Source organism: Mya arenaria, chromosome 8, assembly GCF_026914265.1.
Source record: "Mya arenaria isolate MELC-2E11 chromosome 8, ASM2691426v1".
NCBI lineage: Eukaryota > Metazoa > Mollusca > Bivalvia > Myida > Myidae > Mya > Mya arenaria.
The window spans coordinates 40118505-40142632 of NC_069129.1; the positions used below are offsets into that span (position 1 = coordinate 40118505).

The window sequence follows — 24128 nt, forward strand, 5'->3', positions numbered from 1 at the left end:
ATGGATAGTTCAAATAGCCATTACATTGTTGTGAATTTGGTCACTAAACTATCCAGGCAAAACTTCGCAGTGCCAGTATTGTATGTGGCGATAGGCGGTTTCCCGGAAACAGATCATTATTTCACATTTTCTTTATAATTTCTTTTCAGAGGTGGAAAAATTGACGATAGACTTTGTAAAGGATGTGGCAGGGAAATATCCTGAGGCTTTCCGGAATCTGAAGACTTCCCTCACCCCCGATATGTCAGCAAAACTAGACACATGCCTATCCGCGGTCAACGGCCACTGTGTTAATGGAAATTCATGATGCTTGAACACTTATGTTTTAGGAACAATTTCAGTCTGTGAAAAAGTTGTAAAAAGTATTAAAATTTTAATTTTGAGATTTATTCCATGAAATGTTGTCAACAAAATAATGTGAGTCTTGATAATTTGAATTAAAGTAAAAATTCGTGCAATTATATTGAAATTAATGACATGACATAATTGTCTTCCAGTTAATTGTAGATTTGAAATTTTGTATTGCATCATATTCTGTTTAAAAAAAAGAGCAGCCATACAAAGAGTGGAGTGGTGCTTGCTAGCAATTAGCTTTCCTTTATCGTGGTTGTGTTGTTTGCTTTTAATTAAGTGACATTATTATACATATATATAAATGTATAAGAAACTTCTACTTTTACATCTTTTTCGTTTTTATCTTGTACTCACTTTCCACCTTGACTGGTCATTTATCTGTTTTGGCATTTCATTGTATTGTTTAATCATACCTTGTGTTATAAGCATGTAGTTGTTCTGTTTTCTTGTCTTGCGTGATGTGGTCCTTTTAAACCAGAGTTATTGACATAACGAGGGCTTGATGCAAGACACGTAAGTCATTAATGGGATTTACACCCCCTGCTGAGGTTGAGCTCTCGATATAAGCAACTCTGCTGTATTACACTAATTATATGTTAAATTAAACTGTTCTTTACCATATGATGTTCAGGACCTAAACTAAGCTGCAAGTTGATTATACATGTATACGTTTACTGTAATTGTTCAGATTTTTATTATTAATCATGTCATCTTATTTTCAAGAGTTTCTTTCTTTTCTAGGTGAATGGTTTTCTATACATGTATATAATTTATATTATGTACTTGTTATATTTATATCCTTGTTTAACAATAAATTAAATGATGAGTATTTAATGCGAAGTTATAATTGAGACCATTATTTGCCATAGAAAAAGAAGTTCTGGAGAGTTACTGAAGTACCCAATATTTTGGCATTTACACATTATAAAGAATTGTTTTAATTTCTCAGCATTATGTATTTTTGTTATAATCATTGTGCAATATTAATACATTTAGTAACTATGACTTTAAGTTATTGGTTTATGGACGCTTATGCTATGAATTATGATATTTTAAAAATGACATGTCAGCAAAAATGATTCCTTTGGAGACAAAAAATTTAATCAAGAAAAACAGAGATATATTTGAATGAACGGATTAAGAAAGCAACTGATCCCAATGTATACAATTAAACAAAGTATCATGTTTATATGTAGCTGAAAATATCTATATGTTAAAGTTAGAACATCTAAGTGATTAAAAAGGGCGGAGCCAGCGAGCTCTTCTTAATCAATGCAGTTTTACTTTATAATTTTTATGTTCTAGCCGACTTAGATTTTCCCAAGCAGAGAACCAAAATAGGATGTCATGTCTGTTGAAAAACTGTGATTCTTTATGTTTAAGGAACAAACAAATGTCACTTTTTCCTTAACGGGTTTCAGTTTTGCTGACTAAGTCACATGTGTTTTTGTTGACATCTGTTACTGTAGTTTGAAAATCCTTTTGCTGTCTTTGTTTTATGAAAGCTTCCAGCTTAGAGTTTGTTTATAGTTTTGTTGCTTAGAGTTACCATTCCTATTACCGGGTAGCTTGTCTTCTTTTTGTAAAGAAAACATGTAAAGGTATTGTTATAGCCTCTGTGTCTTTAATTTTCATTGGTGTGCAAAAAATTTAACCTTGGCCTGAACTCAAAAAATGTTCGAGATATTCAAATGAAACTTACTACACATTTTGCCAGAGTTAAAAGCAAGGCCCATAACTCCAGCTTTCATAATTGTTGAGTTATGCCATTCTGTTAGACTGGAAAACAACAGGAGCATTGGTGTTGGTGTCGCAGCACTCTTGTATTATAGAATTATAGCCCATAAACATTAGGGATAAGTTGCTTTAAGTGGCAGATGTGGGTATTAATTGCTTTATTGGGTTGGTTTTCAGAATTAAGTTTCTTACAGTTTTTAAATTTTAAGCTTTACTATGAATTTAAAGTGAATGCAAAACTGACTGATTTATGTGATAAAGCTAATAGTTTCAATTATCATACCTGAAAAGTGTTCGCATATTTAAAGATATAAATTTGTTTAAAAAAAGACATGTTTTCTGTTTCCGTATGCTAGATTTGACATGCTCTATTTCATACATAGCCAGTATGTGTACATAAAAAAATAATAAGGAAATAAATTTGCTGAAAGGGTCAACTGTGTTTGTCTGATATATATAATGTCTAAATAGGAAATTTGATATTATTAAATTAAAAGGAAATAATATTTTCTTATGGTTTGGTAGAAAACAAAGTGGAGCTGGTATCATTTTTCCACCTAAGTTATTCAAATGTCAAGGTCTCAAGGTCATTTTACTGCCTGAAAGATGATTGTGTTTCCAATGAAATGTAGTAAACTGCACTTCTATCCTGAATAGTTTATAATCCTTTAAGCAGTCCAAGAAGTCGCCAACCTGACACAGACGCCTACTGTCGGACCTGTGAGCCTCATTTGTGACCATGAAGAAACCAGCATGGCAGGAGCAAACCCAATATGCTGTGAATGTCTGTGCAACCCTTTTTAAAGTTCAAGTCGAGCAGTAAAGATCACAAATATGACCGACCAGTATGTCTTATTCATGAACTTATAGAAACTAGCACTCTGCATAGGGTCTTCACTAATATTTGTGTCAAGTGAAATACCTTCATATATTCAAAAGTGAGCGTGAGATGTCTGGTAAATATGATGGGTAGCGCACCCAAATATTTTAAAGACATACATGTTTCTGGTTTGATTCCTAGCTAAGGTGAATCATTGGTGGTAAGCAATCTTGACAATAGGGTTTCCTGTAACTACAACAGCTACACTGTGCCAACTAGCTTGATATCTGAGGTTTTGTACAGGTACATGTATGTTTGGGCTACTTTTTTGCTGTACATTATCTTGGCATGTGTACATTGTACAAGAATGGCGCGTACAAAACCATGAGGAATGTGATTTCTTAATAAATCTGTGTAAAATCCATTCACTGCTCAATGCTGCAACTTTTACATATAAAAATTCTGTGTAGCTACTCATATGCGTCATGTTTCACTCCCTCTATTGTCCACTATAGTAATAACTTCTGTAAGAACTTTTTTTTTACTATTACTTCTTCATAATTACATCCAGCAACTTAATTCCATCTTTCATATTGTTAATCCACATTAAAGACATCAATAACAAAACAACATGAAACAAAAATTTGTGTAATATTTTATTTTCACTTTCCTGATAACAAGAGAAACACATATTTAACAAAACGTTTACTACCAAAAAAAATAGAAATATTTAAAATTTCTGAAAAAACATCTAAACATGAATAATACTATGAAGTTGATAAAATTGAAAATTGTATACAACTATACACTAAAAAAAGTTAAAATTCTACTTCTCATAACAATATGGAATGTGTAGATTATAAAAAAGTGTCAAAAACATTTGTGTAATATATATGGGTGACATTCACTGCTCAATGCTAATTAAGAAAAGCAGAATAAGCTTCAAGCAAAAATCCTTTAATATTGCAATGCATGGCTCTTATATACATGTACAAGGAGTTACATGAGACGTCATTCATTTCTAAATTTATTAAACAAGTTTTCTTAAATTAATAAAAACTCACGAGGCTCCTTAATAAATAAATAGGTTTATATTTCACATTCCTACAAATGTGATATTCTATTTATACCATAAATACTTGTTTGATACTTAATAAATCCTCACTATATAACATATGCAATTTACAACGATATTACTTTATGATGCCTCATTAAGAGTAATTGTACTAGTATTTTTTTGATGGTGAAATCATTATTTTTATATTATAAATAAAGATGCATGTAACTGACAATTTCTTGAGAATAAAAATGTAACAAAGAAAAGTAAGTTCTTTTTTTAAAGTGCATACCATCAGACTGTCATGTCATTATTAATATCTCATTAAGATGTCAGTCAAGCTAAAGTTATCCAAACATTGTTCATATAGCTGTTTTAAAAATAAAACATTGAGTAAACTGGTAAAGCCTTTGGTTTTATCAAAGTTAACCAAAATGTTTATTAATTGGTCAACATTTAACCAATAATTATTAACCAATCCATTCATTTAAATGTGAAAAATAGCAAGTGGATAACTTATCCAAATTTTATACAATTGGTTGCAACATTGATCTTACACAGGCTTGTTACTTCATTAAGCCATTGGTAATAAATGTAATGTTAAATTTACTAATATGAAAGATACAAGACTGAAATATGCAGCTTATACGTTTGTTCTTCATTTCAACTGAAATCAAAATATTTAATTGGCCTTTTTAGCAATCTTTTAGGGCAGAAAAAAGCTTATTTGTGGAATTAATTTCATTGATATCTATCGTTTCAAATGATAGCAAAGTAATATGGAGTCACCAGAGTCGGAATCAATAAAACATCTCGTCATTTCATAACTCTCATTTCTTAACTTAAGTCGACTTTTTAAATTTTCATTGTCAAATTAAAAGAAAAGTGATTTTAGAATTATAGTCTCCATATTTAATGAAAATAACCCATTTTAGACAATATTAGGTTATTATATCAAATTACAAATAAGAAACTTAACTTGGAAAATGGCTTAAATTAAAAAACAACTCAAGATGTTATATAAATCTCTGGAAACCAAAATTAACGTTAATCTTCTTTGTATACCTTGACAGCTTCTTAAATCATTTTTCAAACAAAAATATGGAAATAAGAAGAGGTAAAGTAGATATTCATGCCAGAGTTGATAAAAAAACACCGATTAGTAGGTCTTCGTTCTGATTAAATAATCATGCCTAACTTTGATAACCCAAGAACCTCATCATATGAAGCTGAAGTACCAATTCTTCACAAAAGTTAAAGAAACACATGAGGGTACAAGACCACAAGACTTAAAGTAGTAACTTGACAGCATCAACAACATGCTAACATTTAATGACAATAAATTCAATACAACTAGAAAATGATGAAAATGAAAGCCAAATAAGACAATACCAACAAAAATAATTGGTGATTTAGTCACTCACCATGACAGCTTATATGCCAAGATTGTAACACGATACAAGATTTGAAACATGCAAAAAATATCCAATTATGCGCAATGTAAAAAATTAACAAAACATGCGTTCAAAGTCATAAAACACAAAAATTTCAAATAACCTTACCAAAATTATCATTAAATACAATTTTCAAGTGATAAACTCCTTTGCTAGTTTTTCTGGTAAAAGAACAGTAGGTATGTCATCATTCATTTAGAATCGGTGTGATTAGCCTTGTTATCAATATAAACAGTCTGTCATTTCTTGAAAATTGAAATTCTATATGAAAATGTGTATGCAGTAGCCTTTGGTGATCCTTAGCAAAGTTTGAGTAGTATATTGTAAACAAGAGATGTCTGTCAAACATTATGCCCCCTGAGCGCCATGTTGTCATGATTATATGGACAATTGAATGAAATATCACTGACATTGGATGCCGTTGAGGCAGTTTTAAGATTATGACCATTCAAAGTGTGAGGATAGAGTGTGTTATGACCATGACCTTGACTCTATGACCTCAAAATCTATAGGAGTCATCAGCTGGTCACCAAAAATCTAAATGTCAAGTTTGAGGGCAGTGGGTGCAGGCATTGACAAGTTATCACACAGACAAGCTTTTTTTTGTTCAAGGTCACTGTAACCTTGACCTTTGACCTGATGACCACTAAAATCATAAGGGGTCATCTACAGGTCAGGCACAACTCCAAGTCAAGTTTGAGGGCTATGGGTGCAGGCATTGTCGAATTATCACTTGAAACATTTTCATATTCAAAGTCACTGTGAACTTGACCTTTGACCCAATGACTCCTAAAATCGATAAGGGTCATATCCTGGTCAGGCCCAACTTCCATGTCAAGTTTGATGATCATAGGTTCAGGCATTGTTGAGATTTCAGTGGGAGAAGATTTGTTAATTTTTTGGGTTAAAGGTAACTGTGACCTTGACCTTGGCCCGATGACCCCCAATGTCAATAGGGGTCATCTACTGGTCAGGCCCAACCTCCAAGTCAAGTTTGAGGGCCATGGGTACAGGCATTGTCGAGTTATCACTCGGACAACCTTTTACCATTCAAGGTCACTGTGACCTTGACCTTTGGCCAGATGACCCCTAAAAACAATAAGGGTCATCTATTGGTCAGGCCAAACCTCCAAGTTAAGTTTGAGGGCCATAGGTGCAGGCATTGTCAAGTTATCACTTGGACAACCTTTTACCATTCAAAGTCACTCTGACCTTGACCTTTGGCCCAATGACCCCTAAAATCAATAGGGGTCATCTACTTGTCAGGCCCAACGTCCAAGTCAAGTTTGAGGGCCATGGGTGCAGGCATTGTTGAGTAATCACTCGGACAATCTTTTACCATTCAAGGTCACTGTGACCTTGACCTTTGACCCGATGAGCCCCCAAAACAACAGGCGTCCACTACTGGTCAGGCCCAACTTCCAGGTCAATTATGAGGGCCATGGGTGCAGGCATTGTCGAGTTATCACTCGGACAACCTTTTACCATTTAAGGTCACTGTGATCTTGACCTTTGACCCGATGACCCCCAAAACAATAGCGGTCATCTACTGGTCAGGCCCAACCTTCATGTCAAGTTTGATGACCATACGTCGAGGAATTGTTGAGTTATCACTCGACAAGCTTTGGTCTACCGACGGACCGATCGACCGACATGTGCAAAGCAATATACCCCTCTTCTTCGAAGGGGGGCATAAATACATGTATGCAGATATACTAGTGGCAAGTGGTTTAGTACAAAAAATACTTTTATCAGTAATTTTGACCTTTGACAATAACTTTCATTACAATTACATTCATCAAATACTTTCCACATTGGAGGCTAGTAAGAACATTTAAACATTGAATTACAAGTTTTGAAGGGTTTCTGTTTAGATACAATGATAAATACAAATGTTGATGCCTAGGTACTGTCAAATGAATATGCAAATCCATTTTGAAAATATTCCTTTGAAAACAATTTTGTTATTGGTTGTTAACTTTTATCCACTCAATTTAAACATAATAAAATCTTTTGTAACAGTTACTTGACTCACCCTATCTAATCGGCTGACCCTTTTTTAAGCTCCAGCCCTATTTTAATTTAAAATATAAACCCATGTGGCATTATTATTTGTTCAAGCTTTGACAGTTTACTTGTATTGTGTAATTTTTTTGGCAACATTAATGTCAGAATATGTATGTATGTAAATAATACAACAATCAACATACATTGTACACAATTAAATTATTTTCTAAAATAAATTGTTTTCCCTTTCAACCTACTACCTACCTAACCAACCTGTCATAAACATGACCGCATGTCACAGATACCACAATGCTATTTCTGTTTGGCTTAATGGTTGCAAATTAAACTGTGTCATTTAATCATTGTTGATATGTGAACTTCTATAATCATCATGAGAAAAATGTATAGTAATGAATGGATAAAATCCTTGAAAAGTTGAATAAGCCACTTGGTTAAAACAAAACAACATCCTTAACACCACCAATTAAACGTAAACATCATTCTGGTCTTCTTTATCCCAGATAAAAGACATCCTTGACCCAGATTCATTGCTCAAACCTTGAACTTGACTCTCTAACTCCCTGCTAGACATGTTTGAATTTTGTTCTTCCTTTTCCAAGTTCTGTCCAGTCCTTTTTGCCCTGCTCGTCATATTTCCAGGACCAGCCTGCATTGAAATACTAGTAGAAACGTTGTCTCTTGAGGAAACTGGGTCATGTAAGGTCAAGGCCAAGTTTGAAGCACTTAAAGCCTGGAAATGGGGATGCGTACTGGGGAGTTCATCATTTCTAGCATTATCATAGACAACCATAACATCCCTACTACCATCATCGGACGTGCTTGCAGCTAAATTGTCATAATTGTACCTGGTGGGACTTTCTTCTATCGAGTTTGGTTGTCTTGCAGTTCTCTTGTCAAGAACTTCAACAGATCTTGCTCTAGCCATGCCTGGTTTTGATCGTCCAAAACCAAATTCAATATCTGAATCTGACTGCTGCAAGTGCTCAACACTCGCTGACCTTTTCTTTAGATCATTTGTCAGGGTTTTACTTTTCCTTTTAGAGGGAACTGGTTTGGGATGATTTCCTGGAACACGCTGGTTTTGTTCCGATAAATGCTCTTGGTGGATTTCAAAGCTTACAGGTGATATAGACCCTTCCAATTTATCAACTGGCCTACCAACTTGTCTAAAAGTTTGCACCTGCGGTTTTGGACCTTCAGACAAAGGTATATGTTCCTGTGACACAATAACATTTGGTTTCAGATCTAGTTTTAAATTCCTTTCATTAGATTTTCTCCCAACCTCTCGCTCCTCCTCAAGGTTAGACAACTCAGTTCCCTGGGTGACTGAACTTGTCCTACTTTCTGGCCTTTCAGATCTGTTTCCATGGCGCTGACCTGAGTGACCTCTACTCTGAACTTGACTTCTGACCCTAGAACGTTCTGACCCCGAGCTTGAAATATGTCTCCCAATCCTTCCCCTTCTTCCTTCCCCGTCAGGAGGATAAATACCCCATGTGGAGCCCTCCTCACTAGATGATGAAGATGTCGAGTCATCTGACCGGTTTCTGGAGCCTATGGTCACTTCTGATTGGCTGCTGTTTGTTGACGTGGGACTCCCAGGGTGTCTTTGGGAAGAATTTTGGCCAGTATTTTCTCGCCGACCCGCTTCCATCTCGGTGTAAGGTGGTGGTGATGGGAGGTTGGGATCCACTGGGTTGCCAAATGCCTGAAATGTAGAGCATTACACGGCTCAATAAACAAGTATGTAATCTACTAGAATTACCCTGTAGTGTTTTTATACATGATGGGCACACATACCATTACAATATTTACAGAGAAATGCATTTTTTATGTTTTGACCCAGGCCAAGAATCGTTCAAGTCATGACCAAGCCAAATTGCCAAAATTCTGTGGCCTCAGCTTGAAATATTGACATAACCTAGGCCAGCACATGATTTAAATATGTGTAGTATGCCTGTCATATCTCATAATGTAAAGCAAGAGAACATGGCCACATACCAGGTTACTATTCCAGCATGGTGGATTCTGTATGGCTTCCTCATACGTCGGTGGCATGTCTCGCTCGCCATTCAAGTTACGATGCCGACGTCGACGTCTCCTCCGACCTACAGCCATCACAATGTTTAATACATTACTACATTTGATAATGTTGTGTTAATGATTTCAGGTAGGTAATTTTAGATAATATATGTACTTATACATATGTAAAAATGTTGACAAAATATGCAAAACTAGAAATGTGTCCATAGGACACGGATGCCCCCACTTCGTTTTTTTGTCACAGAAAATAAGCCATATTGATTTTTGAAGTATTTTTGGCAAAAAAGGGCCGTAACTCCTAAATGACTAAAGCGATTTCCATGACTATCGAACTTGATCAAGATATTATGGTCACAAACATGTGTTTAAAGTTTGGTGAGGATTGGACAAACAGTTTTCAAGAATTAGATCGGAAACAATCTTCGGGACGTATTTTTCAAGTCTTTTTTTGCAAATAAAGGGCCGTAACTCCTAAATGACAAAAGCGATTTCCATGGCTATCGAACTGGATCAAGATATTATGGTCACAATCATGTATGTAAAGTTTGGTGAGGATTGGACACATACTTTTCAAGAATTAGATTGGAAACATATATTTTTGAAGTATTTTTGGCAAAAAAGGGCCGTAACTCCTAAATGACTAAAGCGATTTCCATGACTATCGAACTTGATCAAGATATTATGGTCACAAACATGTGTTTAAAGTTTGGTGAGGATTGGACAAACGGTTTTCAAGAATTAGATCGGAAACAATCTTTGGGACGTACGTACGGACAAGGGCAACCCTATATGCCGCCACTTTGTGGGGGCATAAAAGCATCAATACCATTATTATATATGATCACTCAGAATTTATGTATATTCCTTCACATCATAGTTATTACTGAACTACCTAGTTTTTCCACGATTTTTTTTAGACATATGTACTTAAAAAATTATTGACAAAATATGCAAAAAAAAACCCTCATCAAAACCATTATTATATATGATCACTCAGAACCTAGGAATATTTCTACATATTATAGTTATTACTGAACTACTTAGTTTTTCCCTCAATTTTTTTTTAGACATAGGTGACATTTAAAAAAATTCACTCACATTTGACATGGTGCTGCAGATTCAAGCAATTACTTTTATAGTCAAAACCTTTTCATTTGACATACTCGTTTTTACTCCTCTATATATATAGCCTACTAGATGTGCATCAATCAAATAGCGAGGGCATGTTCTTCAGGCTGTCTGTTTTGTTTTAATTTCATTACCCAAATGTTTTCACCTACTTTGTAAATACTGTTAATTTTAAATTATCTTCACACCTTTAGCGCTCCCTTAGATAAACATAGATTTGTTCAATTACAGCCATATATCTTTACGCATAATCTTCGAAATACCTCTGATATTTCAAGAAAGATATTTGTGACTGGTCAATTCGCACCTCATTACAGTAAAATAAATTGACAAACATGAAAAAAGTCACATAATTGACGCTGTTCAAACAGCCAAATTTGTACTTCATTAAATTTTCTATGAAGTGTTATTCTGCAGTGTTGTAGCTGAATTGTCCTGAGAAATATTTGGAAATAAGGAGTGTAAATATAAACATTGAATATCTAAAAATTGCAGTTCATCTATGTATATAAACATTATGTCAGTGCAAGGATAATTGTGATGTCCACTAACTGTGTACTGATCAAATGTTTTTATACACTGATAAACAGCAATATACTTGAAACTCATTGGCTTGAACTCCAAGGCAAATACCTCAAGCCTAAAAAATAATTTGAGCCAAGCGGGAATGCTTACATTCAGTATGAATAAATCGGACCTTTACATCCAGTTCAAGCCAACAAAGATTTCATGCCAAGTGTGTTCCAGCCAATGGAGTTTGACTGTACTAAAACATGCAAGCCTTAAATGACCCACCTCGCCTATCTGAGCTCTCACTAACATCCTCACTCAGAGTCTGGATCCTGTCCGAGTTTGCAGCAGTCGCTTCCCTTTGTGCCCGGCGACAGCGGCGAATCATAACAAACAACAGGCAGATGATCATTATGAGGAACACAGAGATCACCATGGGAACAATCACGCCAATTGTTATTGTGTATTGATAGCTTTTGTGTGGATCCATGTTAACTGAAAATAATGAGATATTTATTTCATACTTTAATATTCAAATAGTTGTAGACCTTTAATATACATAGTCTACCTTTGAACTGTAAAATTTTCAGCAAGTTTGGGAATTTATACAGTCGTTGTTGTGGAGCTTGTAAAACAGAATTGTTATGTCCCTTTACCAACTGAAAAAAGAGAGAGGAGCAAATGCCTACACTGTTATGTTACAGTAAAAATAAGTCGAACAACTCAACAACTATTAAAACCTAAGATCAGCCTTCCATGTGGGTATTATCTTTGGTAACTTGTGCACAAAGTTTCCTTTGAACATCTTGATCATTTTCTTGACAAATGACCAAGGTTTAAGTTCTTGCACAATTACAACACCAAAGCTATGACAAAACATCAACTTTATTTCTTCGAAAAACAAACTAATTAAAATGGACGAGAGTGTTCTTGTAGGTTTCTTTACTAACAACTACTGCAACCATCCAATCGCATACCTGCACAGCCACTTTCCCCTTCATCTGACTTATCACCGCAGTCATCGCTGTTGTCACATGCCAGCTCACGAGCAATACAGATCCCGTTAGAACAGCTAAACTGGTCACTGCTGCATGCTGAAATCAGGTAAGTTACTGGGAATTATACAGAATCTTTACAAACAATAGCATGTAACAAGAGCCGTCGTAAGACAGCGCGCTCGACTACGCTGCTTTGACTTAGAAATGAATACAATAACGATGTAATATTACCAAGTTTGGTCTCTTTATGTCAAACCTTACTAAAATTATTCTATACATAAGGTGACTTTGAATTGATGCTGCCCTCCCACCAGCCCGCCCGAACAATGACGCAAGTCATTCAAATAACTTGATTTCCCATTATGAAAATGTGGTCAAGAATATACAAATATGCCTTTCAAAAGAAATGAAAATATAAAAAAAAAATCAAGGGCCATAATTTGTATTTAGGGTTAAAATGGAGTTATGTTTCTTGTTGTAAGATGGTCGTAAATAATTTTGAATTTTATTAAGTGCATTGAATGAACGGTATAGAAGTTTTTTTATTAAAATCCCAACTTGCCCTTAACTTTTACTTGCCTAAAACTTTAACCTAAGTCAATCAGAGGCCATAACTTGTATTAAGGATATGGAGTTATGTAACCTCATTGGGTAACGGTCCTGAACAATTGTGTGAAGTATTAAGTCAATTGAATGAAGGGTATAGAAGTAATTAATAAATATCCCAACCTGCCCTTAAACTTTAACCTAAGTTCCATAGTCAATCAGGGGCCATAATTTGTATTAAAGATAATATGGAGTTATCTAACCTCATTATGTGATGGCTCTGAACAACTGTGTGAAGTATTAAGTCGATTGAATGAATGGTATTGGAGTTTTAAGTGAAAATTCCAACTTGCCCTAAAACTTTAACCTGCCCTAAAACTTTAACCTCTAAAACTTTAACCTAAGTCAATCAGGGGCCATAACTTGTATTTAGGATAATATGGGGTTATGTAACCTCATTGTGTGATGGTCCTGAACAACTGTGTGAAGTATTAAGTCAATTGAAGAAAGGGTATAGAAGTTATTAATAAATATCCCAACCTGCCCTAAAACATTAACCTAAGTTCCATAGTCAATCATGGGCCATAATCTGTGTAAAGAATAATATGGAGTTATCTAACCTCATCATGTGATGGCCCTGAACAACTGAATGAAGGGTATTGGACTTAAAAGTGAAAATCCCAACTTGCCCTAAAACTTTAACCGGATGCTGACGCCGGGCAAGTAGTTTAGCCCACCTATTCTTCCAATAGTCAAGCTAAAAAGGAATTCTAAATGAAACAGCTAATGCTAGATTTGAAGTCATTTAGGGTTTCAAGCATAATTTAATGAAGTAAATAGTACAGAAGAACACACATAATAAATAAAAACAAATGAAGCCTGCATAGGTGCTTAGGTAAGTTGATATAGTAAACAGTATAGAGTGACTCACGTGTTACTTTAGAAAACAGATTGAAGCTCATTCGAAGCTGGTAGTTAGATGCGAACAGTCCGCGATATCGGATGTAGGCCCCATCTCGGAGTTCAACCGCCACAGCATCCTCCTTGTTGTCCTTGATGTCATACCGAAGCACTTTATTGCCCTTCGATGTTGTCCCTTCATGAATTTCCAGCATGTTATCCCCACTCACCAGGCCGGCATCTATATAAGGTGGGCATTGTGTTTTTACAAAGAATAAGGAAAATGTTTTTCTATAAGGAAAATATTAACATTATCAGTCCAAAAATTCCCTTGAGAAATATCCCGTGTGTTTACTCTGTGAACAAGACTGACATGTGTATGGTGGGAAATCATTTTTGCTAAATATAAAAGTTAGTGGTCAATATTCATCAGTCACATTATTTGCTTGCTTCTTTGATTAATATTCTTTTTGCAACCTCTTTGAAGTCCATTTTATTTTCCCATACTCATGTGTTACTAGGAAATCACTTACACATAACATTTATAACATACATTAAAGGGGCTAGACACTGTGAGGTGGTCACGAATTCGGCAAATACATTATTTCCACAAAACAAGCTTATAATTATCAATACGAGCTAGTATGAGGCAAATTATATATCATTTAACATGATTAAAAAAATATTTGGTCGCTGTCTCAGCTGAGTTAACCTGTTTAAAAAAAGCGGATATTAATTTCCCAGTTTATAGTGTGTATATTTAGCATGTGAAAGTCTGTGATTAGTACAAATACATATAACAATGCTATTGGGATTAACGTGGTAGACATACCAAGTAAATTTTGAATTGGAAATATATGCAAAGACTGCGAAATATACATGTGTCGTAAGTGATGTACATCAGTAAATAAGATTCAATGCGTTGAACACAATGAAATCAATTTTATTTTTTTCTTGCAATTGAATCATCTGGTGTCTAGTCCCTTTAAAACATGATTAAGAGCACATAATGATAATATTTCAGAAAAATCAGGCAGTATACAAAATGTATGTTTCATTATGCCAAAATTTGATAATTTTGGTATAAGTTCACGTTACAAAAAATATTAAAGCCCTAAAAGAATTCTTCTTTCTTTTTTTTAGATTAGGCTCAGTCTAACACCTTTGTAATTCTACAAGTATTTGTATAATGCAATGCCCTCCTTATTAACTGCACAGTATCTCAATACCTTCCATTTAGACAACATAAAATGTAAACAAGAAATGTCTGTACCTAAAGCTCTAAATTTATTTATGACCAGCCTGACATGGTCATATCCAGGCTGTAACTTGATCACCCAGAGGCAGTCGTACAGCGTGGAACTGTGGGATTGCCGTTCAAACACAATCTTGCCACCAATATCGCTCCAGTAACCATCTGTACCACAGTCTGGAAAGAGAAGAACAATCGGATATATATTCTAGAATGCATATGTTTTTAACTACTGCAGTACACTCAGAAGTTTCCAGACATACAAATCGTTGCAGGCCCACCATGGATACAACTTTAACACTACCAGTATACTTGACAAATCGATTAACTTTTATAAGGATCTCTCTCTTCAATCAAGGACTTTACTTGGCCAAATCATTTATTGAATACAAGACAACCAACTACATTTGTTAGTCAGGGGCTATTTGACAGTGATTGCATTTGTTATTGCTTAATGTTTTTAAATTTTTTAAACAAGGGCCACTAGGTCATAGCAATATAATTTGAATAATATCACTTGATATGTGCATAAGGGTCAAGTAATCAAGACTTGCAAGGTCTTACCTGGATTCGGAAGTGAGACTTTAGCTGAAAATAAAAATAAAATAATTCTAAGTCATATCTTAAAAAATTCTAAGTCATATCTTATTTTTACACCACGTTGAGCTATAACCAGATACATCTTAAGTTAAAAATCATATCTTTTCAAGTCTGAAGTCTTATAATAAGCACACTCAGGTAGAAAGTGTTATTCTTAATGTGTATTTTAAAATAAAAATTTGGAAACTGAAAACACAGATATTAAAAGTTTTTTTCAAGAAATATAACAATTAAAGATTTCCCACCTGAGGTAAAATACTTCAAAATTTTGTTAAGAGAGATCTGCACAAAGGCTCTTAAATTCTATGCAATTTGAAGGATAGTTTCTAGATCACGAGCTTTATCTCTATATCTATTTATTTTTACTGCATATTAATCATAAGCCATGATAGGGCTGATAGAAATAATTTTCTTTTAAGCTTCACGGAATCTGATGTCACAAGTCATATATTTTTTTTTTTTTTTCAAAAATTGATGTTACAATTTCCTTACCACGATTTATGCTGTATTTAGCTGTCCAGCCAATATAGTCAGTGTTCTGTTCTGTATTATTTAAGATGCCTGTCTGGAATTTGAACACCAAAACATTCCCGTCTGACTGGACCATTGGGCGTTTCATGTGAGCATGGACCTGCCCAACTATATTACTGTTAGTGAACTGAAATCCCAAGCGAAAAAGTAAGAGCCAATCAAAAGACATCCTCTTTGCTCTTTGTGTACAGCTATATAACTATAAAGCATGTTACTTTGTAATTTTTTAACATTTGTTGGGTGTATTTTGGTAAGGATTTGTTTACTAAATGTGTGCAAAATACAGCAATATTGCAAGGATTTCATACAAATACACTTACGAATCTAAAACTCTATTCTTCGGAAAAAATAAAAGGTTTATCAAGACAGAAGCACAGAAATCAGGCGCCAAATCCAAACATTTTCAAGTCGTAGTGAACATTTAAGTTTTTGCATGATTCCGTTGAATTGTTTGTCAGTTGAGCTAAAATTAAAACCATTTAAAATATCTTACAGCAAATGAGCTGGATGGATGAATGTTCCAGTCATTAAACACCAGAGTGACAAATTCATTGCTGTTGACGCTTTGTATTTCGTATGTGTAGATCTCGTGGTTAATAGCGTAGGGGTACGGGAAAAACGGGGACAAAAATTGTCCGTCAGCTTGAATTGAACCCGACGATCCAGCTTTTTTCTCATATTTGTCTGGAATAGTAGGAAGAGTTACAAGCTAGGGCATAGATGGGTAACTTGTGGGCTAGATACCTTATGTCTTGTGCCCAGGTACAATTTAGTACCTGGTGACCAATCAACACAGCAATGTTATACAATACAGCAATAAAAAAAATACATACATATATGATACAACATGTTTTTTATTATTTCATGTTACATGAACAGAGATGGCATCATATTTTATCATTTGACAAACACGTTTGCTTCAGACATCTTTGTGAAAGAAAACGTGCATATGTTCAAGCTAACAGTAAACACATAAATGTTCATCGTGAATGGAATTGATGGGAAAATGAATTGGCAGCACAATGTTGTTTGCTTTTTTCCAACCTTACTTTTTGATGCCTTACTTTCAACAAGAGTGACACTCACAAAATACGCCCATCAATAATTTCTTGGATTCTAAGACAGAAAAGGCTCCTGAAAATCGTGTTTATAGATATAGACGATTAATCCCAAATCATGCTCAAAGACGATCAACGTGTTCGGGATTTGAAAAACAACATTCATGTAAAAATCGGCTCCAAGAGATGATTCATCCTTAATCGTACCCAAGAGACAATCAGTGTGTACTTGGCAAAGCATTTATACCGGCAAACATTCTTGGTAAAGATTTTATAGCTACAAACATTTTCAGCAAGTTTGGTGAAGGTCAGATGAGAATTGTTCAAGTTAGAGAGTAGACAAAGCTTAAATGGCAAGGGCAGTAATCCTGAAGTGCTTCGGGGCATTTGGCTGATTATCATACTTGACCGATTTATTTTACCAACAAATATTTTCTGCAAGTTTGGTGAAGATCAGATGATAACTGTTCAAATTAGACAGTGGACAAAGCAAAAATGGCAAATTTTGACCAATTCAAGGGCCATAATCCTGAAGAGCCTGGCTGGTTATAGAACTTTGCCAAGAATATATACCAACAAACATTTACAGTAGCAAGTTTGGTGAAATTCGGATAAAAACTGTTCAAGTTTGAGAGTAGACAAAGCTAAAATGGCCAATTTTGATAAATTCAGGGGGCCATAACTTCTGGAGTGCCTAAAGCGATTAGGCTGGTTATCGAACTTGACCTAGATATTTCACCAACAAACACTTTCATGAAGTTTGGTGGAAATTGGATGAGAAATGTTCAAGTCAGAGAGCGGACAAAGCTAAAATGGACAATTTTGACAAATTCAGGGGGCCATAACTCTGGAGTGCCTAAAGCGATTTGGCTGGTTATTGAACTTGACCGAGATATTTCACCAACAAACACTTTCATGACGTTTGGTGGAAATTGGATGAGAAATGATCAAGTTAGAGAGCGGACAAAGCTAAAATGGCCAATTTTGACAAATTCAGGGGGCCATAACTCTGGAGTGCCTAAAGCGATTTGGCTGGTTATCGAACTTGACCTAGATATTTCACCAACAAACACTTTCATGAAGTTTGGTGGAAATTGGATGAGAAATGTTCAAGTTAGAGAGCGGACAAAGCTAAAATGGACAATTTTGACAAATTCAGGGGGCCATAACTCTGGAGTGCCTGAAAGCGATTTGGCTGGTTATTGAACTTGACCGAGATATTTCACCAACAAACACTTTCATGACGTTTGGTGGAAATTGGATGAGAAATGATCAAGTTAGAGAGCGGACAAAGCTAAAATGGACAATTTTGACAAATTCAGGGGGCCATAACTCTGGAGTGCCTAAAGCGATTTGGCTGGTTATCGAACTTGACCTAGATATTTCACCAACAAACACTTTCATGAAGTTTGGTGGAAATTGGATGAGAAATGTTCAAGTTAGAGAGCGGACAACATTGTGGAGCCGCCCGCCCGCCCGCCCGCCATGGGTGTTCCCATAATACGGCCATCGTACGATGGGCGTATAAAAACTATCATTAAATTGAGAGTAAGTTTACTCATCGTCGTCAAGCTTAAAGGTGGTGAAAAACTTATCATATAAAAAAGTATATAAGTAAACTTTAAAAAGCATAAACAAAATATGCATTAAATAGGTTAAAACATGGTGAAGCCAGGCCATTACGTGATTATTGGAATAGGGCATATAATGTCCCACGACTACGCCTTGGACAGTAATGAGACACTCCGGCCAATTATCACACAAGGCCCACCTTTACCATGTATTAACCTCTAAATATATTTGAGTAACTAACAAGTGGGTATCTGGATAAAAAAATTCAACCAATCCATGTTCAGATTATAGCGTATGTTTTGTTTTGAGAATGCTTCGTTAAAAAGAGTTAATCTGATATCACTATAGTTTACTTCAGCAGAGAATTAGTCCTATTTAATCACATTTAGAGTCTGTTTCCTGGGTAAAACATACAACTAGTATCGATTAGATAGGCCATGAGAAAGTTTCCCAGTACACCTACACATTAACCTTTACATCAAATTTCACACCTTAATCTGTCATGGCAAGCTTGAATTTCTGATTAGCAATCACTCATAATAAGTAAATAAGTCATATGATAATCCACATCTTATTTTAGAATCATTAATCACTTAATTATCCAAAGTTATACTGTTCAACATTAATTGTGATAAGTCCTTACCTTCTGATTCAATATCAAAGTTGAAGGAATAATTTGAGTAGCCATGGCACACCCCGATGAAGACTTCATTAGATTCAGATTTAAACAAAGAGTTTCCATCAATGGAATGATAGAAGTTTTTAAGTTTGTCTTTGTAGTACTTATCAAATATGTAGAGGTAGTCACATCTGAAATATAAAAATAATTTAGTGTCATCAAGATAATTAAATTGTTAATTTAGGATACATAATTATACCAAGAAAATTCATTAAATTAAAACCCACCGCAATTTCATTCAGTTACACTTCATTTATCATGGAAAAAAAAACAATATCCGATATGCGAGATGATGATTTTAACTTACGACAGTGTACAAGTAAATCTGTTGCCAGAGTCTGCTTGTCCTGGACACTTAAAGCTGAAGTTGACATTGGGGTCAGGTTTCAACTTTATTCTACAATTTGCGCATGACTTGATGTGCAATACGCAGGGATTGCTACCACTGTCTTGACGGCTGTATACCATGGTTGCATTATGTCCCACTCCTGTCAGTTCAATGCGCTTATCTTGGCACAATTTGTAGTTGGCACCTTATGATAGGAAGATTAAATCATTTAAGATTAATAAAAACAAGAGCTGTCACAGTATGTGACGAATGCCCCCGAATGTGACATTGACCTACGAACAAGGTCAGTACATGAAAAGTTGATCTTGCCTATACGTGTCAAATACATATGGCAAGTTATTTTAAATTGCCTCTGAACATAAAAAAATACCACCCATACTTGACAACCTACACTGTTATGTCCTTATATTCAGAATTCCCTTGTGAATAAACACTTAGTGCATCTTTCACCTTAGAGGTAGGGACATGGGTCTTGCACACGACACGTTGTCTTCGTATGTGAAACACATGTAGCAAGTTATTTTAAAATCTGTCCATACAAGAGAAAGTTACAGCCCGGACACGACAACCTATACCCTATGTCCTTGTATGCAGCACTCCATTGTGAATAAACACTAAGTGTGACCTTGACCTTTGAGGTAGGGACAAGGGTCTTGCACGCGACACGTCGTCTTGGTATGTGGAATACATGTGGCAAGTTATTTTAAAATCTGTCCATACAAGGGAAAGTTACAGCCCGGACACGACAACCTATACTCTATGTCCTTATATGCAGCACTCCATTGTAAATAAACACTAAGTGTGACCTTGACCTTTGAGGTAGGGACACGGGTGTTGCACGCGACACGTCGTCTTGGTATGTGGAACACATGTGGCAAGTTATTTTAAAATCTGTCCATACAAGAGAAAGTTACAGCCCGGACACACCAACCTATACTCTATGTCCTTATATGCAGCACTCCATTGTGAATAAACACTAAGTGTGACCTTGACCTTTGAAGTAGGGACACGGGTCTTGCACGCGACACGTCGTCTTGGTATGTGGAACACATTTGGCAAGTTATTTTAAAATCTGTCCACACAAGGGAAAGTTACAGCCCGGACACGACAACCTATACTCTATGTCCTTATATGCAGCACTCCATTGTGAATAAACACTAAGTGTGACCTTGACCTTTGAGGTAGGGACAAGGGTCTTGCAGGCGACACGTCGTCTTGGTATGTGGAACACATGTGGCAAGTTATTTTAAAATCTGTCCACACAAGAGAAAGTTACAGCCCGGACACAACAACCTATACTCTATGTCCTTATATGCAGCACTCCATTGTGAATAAACACTAAGTGTGACCTTGACCTTTGAAGTAGGGACACGGGTCTTGCACGCGACACGTCGTCTTGGTATGTGGAACACATGTGGCAAGTTATTTTAAAATCTGTCCATACAAGGGAAAGTTACAGAGCCGGACGGACGGACGGACGGTGCGATTTTAATATGCCCACCTTCGGGGGCATAATAAACATGATTGAATAAAAGTTAATGAAGTTACAAAAAGAAGGACTGTTTTTTTTATAAAAAAGACTTGATGGTTACTATTAACAAATTTATTAACAATCCTTTTAATGCAGAAGTATTCAGCATTTCATCGAATTTTTCTACTATAGAAGGGACTCAGTGAAAATTGTCAAATCAGAAAGCCATGATGTTTGTTTATAGTGTCGATTTTTTTATGATTTGTAAAAACTGCATTGGTTATTGTAAACGATGCGATTTTAAATACGAAAGCTAAGTATGTTTCTTTGTTTATGAACATGTCAACACCTTCAGCAAAATATTTAAGAACATGGCAAAGTGCGAAAAAACAACCTATCATCAAAACAGTTTGTACTATTGCTTTATGGCAGAGCGAGTTTTTTCACACCTTCACATACCGAACAGCATTGAAAGTGCACAATGATGCTACCATACTTCACAGTATGCAAAAATAGCCATGTTTACTTATTATTTTGAACCAGAATTATTTTACATATTCTTATCAAACAATATCAAAAAAATATGTTATCTAACGCATGATTTGTTAACTCACCCTTTATATGCCTATAATAGCCTCTATTTAGTTATATCAGCAGTTGAAAATTGGGTTACGTCCCTTTGAAATTAAGTAAAACAAACAAACATTTTTACCATTTACTTTGAATAAATTTGTCAAAAGCCTAAAACCATAGACATTTTTTTCTTGGGAATTCTAGAGAAAAATAGTGTGTCCTATACATGGACCTTTATGGTATGTTATTCAAACTATTTTATGCACCATTTTTAAAAATAGTTTGATTAGAGTTTATGCTCATGCCTCAGCGAATGGAATCACTGAAATGATTCTGGTTCTACGCCCAGATTATGCTGAATAAATGGTTAAGCAAAGCAATGATAAACATCATCGATTACATGATAAATGCCAATAAATGTTACCACAAGCAGACAAACCTGACTGAGCATCAGCAAGAATACAAAGGCAGCTGAGTGTTATCAAGGCTGTCAGAAAATCCATCTTATAGTGCTTCCTTCACATTGTTACAAACCAGATATATGCATGTCCAGTGACATGTTCTGAAAGCACAAAACAGTATGAAGTTATTATTATTAGTTAATTTAATCAATCAAATGACTTCACATTAGTATAAGCATTGTATTGAATGAATAACATTTAACTAACCAAAAAGGATTAATGGGTTGTTATTAAATTTGAGCTTTACTCAGAAAAAAAACTAGTATATCTCGGAGTTCTGATTTTTTATTGGTCCCAGAGTATATCTTTAATAATAAACAGACACCTTTGGTTGTAAGGTATGCCTTTAATAAATCATCAATTAATACATTATAACTTACTCAATAATTCAACCACCAGAGGGGGAGGGCCTTTTTCGTACAACATCCGGGAGTAGGATAAAGTATGGAATTTTAACAAATTATCGCTAGTGGGGTAACATGTATAACATGTATTAAATGGGCTAGACACCAGATGATATACTTATAAGAAAAGAAGAAAATTGTCAAAAACTTTTTAAAAAACCCATTAAATTGACATCGTTATCTACAACACATTGAATCTTGGTTACTGATGTATCACATCGCTCATAACACATAGAAAATTTACTAGGGTTGTCTACCATGTAAATCCCAGTAAGTTTAAAAATAGCATCAGTATATTTATCTGTACTCATCGACAGATATGATTGAAACTGAAAAACCAGAGACACATAGATGAGACGGCAACATTTTTGTTGCATTTATTATTTAAACCCTGTTAAGAAATGTACATTTGGCCTCTTACTAGCTCGCATTGACAATCCTAGGCTTGTTTTGAGGAAATACTGCCAGTTTTTTTAACCATCTGGTAAACAGATAAAAAACAGGAAAAAATAAGTTGATAGTCAAACTAATACATAGGCAGTTATGATCAACCCAATCAGTACCCACATTTGATGTACTTTTTTCTAAAAATGTACAGTGTGTACTACAAATTTAACATTTGTAAACATTTCACATTTGTTTACAAATTACATGCACTGTGAATAAACATGATCGAAAATGTTACTAAAAATCTTTGTTCTGAGTTTTTCGGATTCAAATTTTATCGAAATGACTTAAACATTCAAACAAGTTTACCGTGTTAACACTAATATATTACGTCAGAACACCTGTATTTTGTGTTAATTGTTTATTTTTTTACCTGTCAAGAACATTACACGGCGCATGCGCAGGAAGTAAATGAATTAAAATGCGGTTTCCACCCGTGCGTACTTTAAGGCTATTGTTTTCATTGTGTGAATTTTATTTTTTAAAATAAGTTGTTACCGCAATAATAATAATAATAATAATAATAATAATAATAATAATAATAATAATAATAATAAATGAGTGTTGAACATCTCTTACTACTGTAACCAGTAAATATGAAATTAAGTGGTAGACTAATGTGTTGGTTACGACCACCCTAAATTCAACTCGGGGTTTACGCTGAGACTCCAAGAAATGAAAAACTATCTGGGATATTTAAAATTTGTTTCATACTGTTGTTTTTTTTTCGTGGAAATTTCATTAATTCATGAAGAAACATATTTCAAATTTTAAGCAAAAATCAAAATAACATAATATATGCCATGATCAATACTATAATAAATGTGAAAATATAATTTTGTTTCTGTCGTAATAAATCTGATTGATAAAAGAAAGAACAAAAAAAAACATGAAAAGAAGAATGCAAACACTTACATAACATACTATAAAAGATTACTTAGACTAAGTCTAATTAAGTGCACACTTTTTATTCTATATTATCTTTACAAATGCATTATATGAGAAAGAACAAAAAACAGTGGTCCAATTAGGCTCATTTCTATTTGAACGTTGTGTGTGGCTTTAACTCCCATGCCAGCCTTAGCCTGTTATTATAACCCATTTTTTTTCTTTACAAAGGAAAATATAATTTTTAATTGTTGGAAAAGTAAATCAA

The 24128-nt window shown here is 34.8% G+C and overlaps 2 protein-coding genes across 3 annotated transcripts in view; one reads left to right on the plus strand and one right to left on the minus strand.

Annotated features, from left to right (window-relative positions):
• Nucleotides 1-2528, plus strand: part of LOC128243427 (importin-4-like) — a 47183-nt gene extending 44655 nt beyond the window's left edge. Inside the window, exon 25 of the mRNA XM_052961209.1 lies at nt 150-2528. Coding sequence (XP_052817169.1) covers nt 150-307 — 158 coding nt within the window. The 3' untranslated portion in view covers nt 308-2528. The remainder of the gene's footprint in view (nt 1-149) is intronic.
• A 1025-nt stretch (nt 2529-3553) lies between these two features.
• Nucleotides 3554-23371, minus strand: LOC128243240 (uncharacterized). 2 transcript variants are annotated; one of them, XM_052960863.1, is made up of 13 exons: nt 23346-23371; nt 22100-22222; nt 19575-19800; nt 19232-19398; nt 16452-16642; nt 15920-16085; nt 15392-15415; nt 14849-15004; nt 13607-13816; nt 12109-12225; nt 11417-11626; nt 9452-9558; nt 3554-9158 (listed from the first exon to the last, which is right to left on the minus strand). In XM_052960863.1, exons 2-13 carry the CDS (start codon nt 22161-22163, stop codon nt 7914-7916), a joined length of 2883 nt encoding a protein of 960 aa, XP_052816823.1. In that variant the 5' UTR covers nt 22164-22222; nt 23346-23371; the 3' UTR covers nt 3554-7913. The 2 variants fall into 2 exon arrangements, with proteins under 2 accessions (XP_052816823.1, XP_052816822.1); XM_052960862.1 differs by having other exon boundaries at nt 23282-23351.
• Nucleotides 23372-24128: the final 757 nt, after the last annotated feature.

Bases quoted from the DNA above. Each gene is read 5' to 3' on its own strand.
- LOC128243240 (XM_052960863.1), bottom strand. From the start codon at position 22,163: ATGGATTTTCTGACAGCCTTGATAACACTCAGCTGCCTTTGTATTCTT. The intron at 15,416-15,919 runs GTAAGGAAATTG...TTTTATTTTCAG, and splicing joins TAAATACAGCATAAATCGTG to CTAAAGTCTCACTTCCGAAT. The intron at 9,159-9,451 runs GTATGTGGCCAT...TCTACATTTCAG, and splicing joins CATGCTGGAATAGTAACCTG to GCATTTGGCAACCCAGTGGA.